The 6,392-nt window shown below is 40.0% G+C and overlaps 1 protein-coding gene across 1 annotated transcript in view; it reads left to right on the top strand.

Moving 5' to 3' along the window:
• Positions 1-5,715, top strand: part of TRPM6 (transient receptor potential cation channel subfamily M member 6) — an 82,221-nt gene extending 76,506 nt beyond the window's left edge. Inside the window, exons 38-39 of the mRNA XM_019473646.1 lie at positions 4,554-4,660; positions 5,594-5,715. Of these exons, the coding sequence (XP_019329191.1) occupies positions 4,554-4,660; positions 5,594-5,715 (229 nt within the window). The remainder of the gene's footprint in view (positions 1-4,553; positions 4,661-5,593) is intronic.
• Positions 5,716-6,392: the final 677 nt, after the last annotated feature.

Below are 6,392 nucleotides of genomic sequence, written 5' to 3'. Positions count from 1 at the left end.
CAATTGCTCACCACCCGCCGACCGATGCCCAGCCAGTCCCCGAGCAGCGGCCCCCCTGGCCAGCTTTCCCCAGTTTATGTACTGAGCATGACGTCACATGGTATGGAATGTCCCTTTGGCCAGTTTGGCTGTGCCCCCTCCCAGCTTCTTGTGCACCTCCAGCCTTCTCAGTCAGTACAGCATGGGAAACTAAAAAGTCCTTGGCTAGTGTAAGCATTACCTAGCAACAACTAAAACATCGGTGTGTTATCAACTTTGTTCTCATCCTAAATCCAAAACACAGCACTGTACCAGCTACTAGGAAGCAAATTAACTCTATCCTTGCCGAAACCAGGACAGCACCTCACAGTGACAGAGTCTTTTGCCTAAGTAGGTCATAGGACCGTGACAAAAGCACAAGGATAGCTTAGGACAGAGAGACAGAGAGGTCAATCATGTAGTTGCTCACTAGATCTTAGCAAACATTTTTAAGGTATTGCTACAGATGTATAAAAGTCTGGTTTGCTACTGTTCAAGTGGATTTTTTATATCGGTGGTAGCATAAACTGTAGTAGTTATTACTGAAGACTGTGGCCAGTCATTGACCACAGTACTTCACATGGCAACTCAGCTTATCCTCTTTAAAATAGGAATAATATTTATCTACATTATCTTGAAGCTTATGTTTATTAGTGTCCTTCTGGATTATTTTTGTCATTAAATAATTTTGTCATGCTTAGCAAAGTTTGATCACACAGATCTTATTTTCAGAACTTTTTGTTGTTTTTTTTTTTTATCATCTGCAAAACAGCCAAGTCCTAGTTAAAAAGCAAGTGTTGATTAATTAATCAAAATCAGCTTGATTTTCTTATGTTCAGGGAAATCTTCAGAACAGCAAGTTGTGAAACTATATTGTTTTGATTCCGGGATCTAAAGGAGTAAGGCAGTGAAACTGTGGATGGATTCTGTAAGCAGCTAACAGATACCCAATTCTAAGAAACACTTTCTCAAATAGTAATAAGAATAACAATGTAAAAGCACTGTCTTTGTTCTAACCTTCATTTGCTCACAAGAGAAACATTTCTGGTGGTAGCAAGATCTGTTTTAAGTTTTCATTTGTAGGTAAGATACTTAATCGAAACCTCTGCGCTGCCTCAGAAGTTGCTTTGAGCTCACGTTCTCTTAGAAGCCCGAGAGAAAATAGATGGCATCTGACTGATGGGGCTGATTCAAATTTTAGCACTACTTATAGTTAAATTATTTATGTTTTGCTTCTTTAATTCCATTGATTTAGTGGCTGATGTCATTATCTTGTAATGAGTCTTTTCTTTCATGCATCCTGCATGCTGTCTTGAAATGGACTTTGTAATGGCAAAATGTGACTTCTAGCTCTATGATAGTGCATTGTGTCTTGGTTTTATATACAGCACCAAGACAAAAATAACAGGTCTGTTTGGAAAGTATGCCTGATACTGTGATATCTCAGACAGATCCTGAGCTGATGTAAATCAGTGTAAGTTCATGGATATTTAACATCAATTGAAGATCTGGCCATGTGCACTGCATAGGATGTATGAAGTGATAAAATGATGCAGGTATAATATTCACGAAAAGATTTCCTTTAAAAGCAGAAGTAATCCAGGCACAGCAGCAAGGTTGTGACACAGTGCGATCCCTGCAAACTCCAGTACTGCCCAAACGTTGGGAAGAATTGCCTCATAAGCAGTACTCTGGATGCTCTTTTTAGCGTGTCCTACTTGCCAAATCCACAACAAAGTCCACGTGGGTAAAGCTTTCACAGACACTGGGTGCGGAGTGTCTGTAGAGCAGATTCAGAGATGAGGAAGGTAGTGGGCTGAGTTTCAAATTGGAAAGAACTGATGCATTAGGCCTTCTGAGAGAGGTGAGAGAAAGGGCACTGGCAGTCAAAAATTACAAACACATGAAAAGGAGGAGTCAGAGGTGCTAGGTCTCTTACTCTCCCTTTTGAAAGCTCTCGAGCATAGTGATGGGCTGAAGGGTTTAGTAACGAGTGGAGACCATGTTCTCTGAAGCTACTCATTAGCATGTGTTTTGAAGAACAAATCTATTGAATATTTACCAAGCTGTGCACTTCCAGCTATACAATTTACAGTTGAATTGCTGCCAGTAGACAAAACATCTGCATGAACTGAACCTCTGCTATAGCAACCTGCATGACTGAAACAGGTGGACTGGAAGCTAAATCTACAAAAACGTACTGAATAAATGACTTGAGCACCTCCCTGGAAAGGTGCTACTTGCCATGAAGCCCCCCACAGTCCTTTACCTTCCATCAGTAAAGCCCTGTAAATGTCTTATTGTCTGCTGTGAGCATTTGTAGCTCTGGATTATAAGGAGCACTCTTTGCATCAGCACAGTCTGTGTTACCTGCCTGCCAGCCAGGACCAGTCTGGTACAATCTGGTAGGTATTTGTGGAGCATAACTATTAGGTAAGGTTCTGCACAAAAGGAGGAACATGTTTTGTTTTTTTAAGCCCATTAGGTCATATTAATGCACCTGCTTGGGAAACAGGAAAGCTGGGCTCGCTATTTTTCTCTCCTTGGAGACAAAATCAGACCTTGAATAACCAGGAGAGTGACCTTGTTTATAAAACATGACCCAAAGAGTTCAGCTGGTTCTTCTTCTGCACCAGGTCATTCCTGGCTTTACAGGTCTTGTACAGACAAGTCTTAAGGTCTTCCAAGGATGACCTTATAAACTTCCTAGAGCATCTGTTTTCAATAGTTTGCTATCATTACTGTCTGAGAGATTTTTCCTGATTTCCCTCTTGAAAAGTTTATTTCTGGTCCTGTCTACTGTCGACATAGAGAAAAAGATTTCAACAAGCTCAAAGATAGTCACCATCTTCTCCTTCAATTTCTTTTTTTCCTTTTTAGGCTACCCCCTTATCTTTTCATGTATGTCGTGATTTCTAGACTGCTGGTCATTCTTATTATTTTCCCAATTTATCCCCATATTTCTTGAAATAGTTTTCCAAATTTAAATGCAGTATTCCTCTTGAACCATTGCCAGTGCTGGGTAGAGAGGAAAGATTACTTCACATGTGTTGCAGACTTATCCCTGTTTATCTCACAACAGTGTGAGAAAATTATCAGTCTGTCTTGTGCTATTTGCTGCACTTTGCATGGAATAACAGGTCAGAGGAAGCATCAGAGTGATTCTGTAGCCTTGGAGTTAGTGAAGTCTTCTCAATTTCCTATGCCTGCCCAAGCAAATACTTAAGTATGTTCTATTCTTGCTGGCATTTTAGCAGATTATACCAAGGGATTGAAATGGCTATATAGCATCATGTCATTTGAAGTGTATATATGGCACTTAAATAATATTTCACTTCTTGCTTCGTTTGATGTACTAATTTGCAGTAAAGGCTGATTAGACGAGTCCTTCAGATGTTCCAGGAGACAGATAGTCTTTAGTGTCTGCCAGAAATTAGAGAAATACTAAGCTTTCTATAGTAGTTTTGGCTAATCATTGCTTTTCTCCCGTGTGAAAGGGGAGAGTGTCATATTTGAAAACTGCTTTCTTTAGAGAGAATATATTTTGTTAGTGTGGATTACAGATAGGTTTGAGAGAGTTAAAATCTTTTTCTGTAGCTTCCCAGAGCTGTAATTGATTTCAGATTTTAAAATGTGTTGTTTCCACTCTGCATATCATTAAAATAAAATACTAGCATTCATAAAGTTTCTTTGGAAGTGTTTCTTGTGTGCTGTGTTCCGTGATGTCTAGAATGTCAATTAAATTCTTGAGAATAATGGTGGAGCACTATTAAAATTAATGAACACTGATCTTTCAGACTACATTAAGAATCTGTTATAATTATGTGGTGCTTCTAATACATGTGTGGATATAGCTTGCTTCTGTTTGTAATTGTGTCAGCTTCATTCAGAATATGCAATACGCTTCCACAAATGGATCCCCTAGTAATGTTGCTGAATTGGCCTGAGTGCAGACACATGGAAATGAGCATAGGAAGAAGCCAATAAATTTTAAAGCCTTGCTTGTCAGCAGTGTACTGTGGTTTTTTTTCTGTGCTGCATATTGATGTGACTAGGGCTCTGCTTGCTTTTGGCTTTCTGTTCTTAAATAAGGTAAAAGTAAGTTCTTGCTAGTTCTGGTTTGTTCCCAGGTGCCTACCATTAAAACCGGAACCAAACCATTTGCTTGATGAGAATGAGCGGTGGCTGCAACAGAGTCACTCAGATTCTGGCGTATATTGTCTAAATGTCACTGTGCCCAAATTTTCTTTGAGCATTTTAGTAGGAACTGCTGGGTCTGTCCTGTCTCCCTTTAGAGCATCTCTGAGATGCAGCAGGAAGGAAGAGTAGTGTGGGGTATATGTAGGCTAATACTTTACCAGAATTGGCAGTTTTCTTGTCCCAGAGCTAAGAAACTAGTGATGTACGCTGAGCTTTGATTGTCTTTATACAAAGGACTAACATCTCTGATTTAAAAAATAGAAAACATCATCATCTACCTCCCCTACAATTGCTTTATTTTCAGTTCATTGATTATTTAATAATATTTCTTTTAGATCTGGAAAGATGGTATTTGGACCAGCAAACCTAGGAGAAGGTGCAATAAGAAACTTCATCACAAAGCATCGTTGTAACTCTTGCTGCAGGAGGCTGAAACTTCCTGGTATGCAAAGTAAAGATTAATTTTTAATCTATTTATAACTTTTTAAGTGCAAGGAAGTAAAGGCCTAGGCGTGCTATAAAGACAAGAACCAAAATTCTATTGAGTTGAAAGATTATAGCAGGCACACTCTCTCTGTGCATAGGCCGATATGAGAATATTGCTCTTTTACCTTGCTCTTTTGCCCAGCAACTGTGTAAGGGTTGGAGCCTATCAACCTGATGTTAGCATTCAGCATGAAAACTCTTATCCATTGAATTGTTTCCTTTGCTTTGCAAAATGGTAGCTCATTTTTCCAGGGTCATCACTACAGATAACATCAGCAATAATTTTTAGAATGAGAAAGAGTAATGATCTAAAAATTGGCAATCCCTTAGCCGGGGAAAAACTCACTGGAGGTTTCCTGGCCCCGGGATAGGGTCCTATACACTGCAGCCCTTACTTCTGCTTAGTTGGATTGCCTGTTCATGTTAGATTTGATAGAATGTGCTTCTGTTTGATGTGGGGCAGATTTAAAAGACTCAAAGCCAAAATAGATTGCTATTCTGGATGAATTTCCACCCACCTATTTTTTTGCTAGGGGAAAGCTCCTTCCTTTCAGTGCCTACATGGAGTAATAATTGCTGTTTGATTCTGAAACAGAAACTGCAGTGTTGTTGTTTTTGATTATTTGTGTCTGTGGCAGTTAGAGATAATAGAGGGGAAAATCAGCTGAATGAATACAGTCAGGGAAGGTTTATTCCTATCAGCACACACCATTTTGGGTCCCCCCGGGGCTCTCATCCCCCTGGCTCTGATTTGCCCCACTGCAGATTTTCTTCCTCCTGGAAACAGCTAAGAGGCTGCCACCAGTCACTGGGTTGGACACTGCCTGGGGTGTACGTGCTTTTCAAACATTTACTTGGCTTCATTGTTGAATTTATTTTCTTGCCCTAGATTTGAGAAGAAGTGACTACACACTGGAAAGGGTCAGTCCAGCCTTCGAAATAGAAATGGAAACAAGTACCAGAGGAGCTGACAATGCAGATGAGCCTTTGGAGTATGACACAGGGCTGTGAAGCAGTGGCTGTAAGCAGAGCCCATGTGTTTGCATGCTGGAAAACCTGCCCCTTATCACTGCCATGGGTCAGTCCAAAAGAACAAAACGCAGGTGTTTGAGTGCAGCATCTGTCTGTCCTCGACAGACTCTATAGGCAAGGAGTAAAAAAAAATTATCTTTATTTACTCCCCTTCCATGCTCTTGTGCTGGTCTTTCTCGTACAGTTCAGTCAATTGCCAGGAGCAGGTCACCCCTTAGCTGGATGAACTGTGTCATCAGTGCCTTTTTTTTTTTTTTAAATGTGGATTACAGTTCCAAACTGTGCTTTCTTAGGAAAATGACTGTGACAAGCATATTTCCAGGGTGGGGTGATTTGATGTTTCTCTCTCTGCTCTTTAGTAAATAACTGAATGTATACACACGTGCAAATCATTCATTTTCAGAGGGAGAGCCCACTCAGCCCCGTACTCACTTTTCCCTGGGCATAGGAGGCTTTCCAGGAAATTGCAGAAATATTACTTTCTCTTTATTGTTCATTTTGATGCAAAGACAAACCAAGAATGTATGAGTAATGAATTAATGGTTTAAACAATAGTCACTGATAGAGCAGGTAGACTGAAAAATTTTGTGGGAGCTTCACCTTGAATTCTTTTCACATACCAAGAACAAGTTGAACAATGAAGGGTTAGATTATTG

Source organism: Aptenodytes forsteri, unplaced genomic scaffold, assembly GCF_000699145.1.
Source record: "Aptenodytes forsteri isolate BGI_AS27 unplaced genomic scaffold, ASM69914v1 Scaffold151, whole genome shotgun sequence".
Taxonomy (NCBI): domain Eukaryota; kingdom Metazoa; phylum Chordata; class Aves; order Sphenisciformes; family Spheniscidae; genus Aptenodytes; species Aptenodytes forsteri.
The sequence above is the reverse complement of the archived record's forward strand: the minus strand, read 5'-3'. Positions and strand labels throughout refer to the sequence as shown.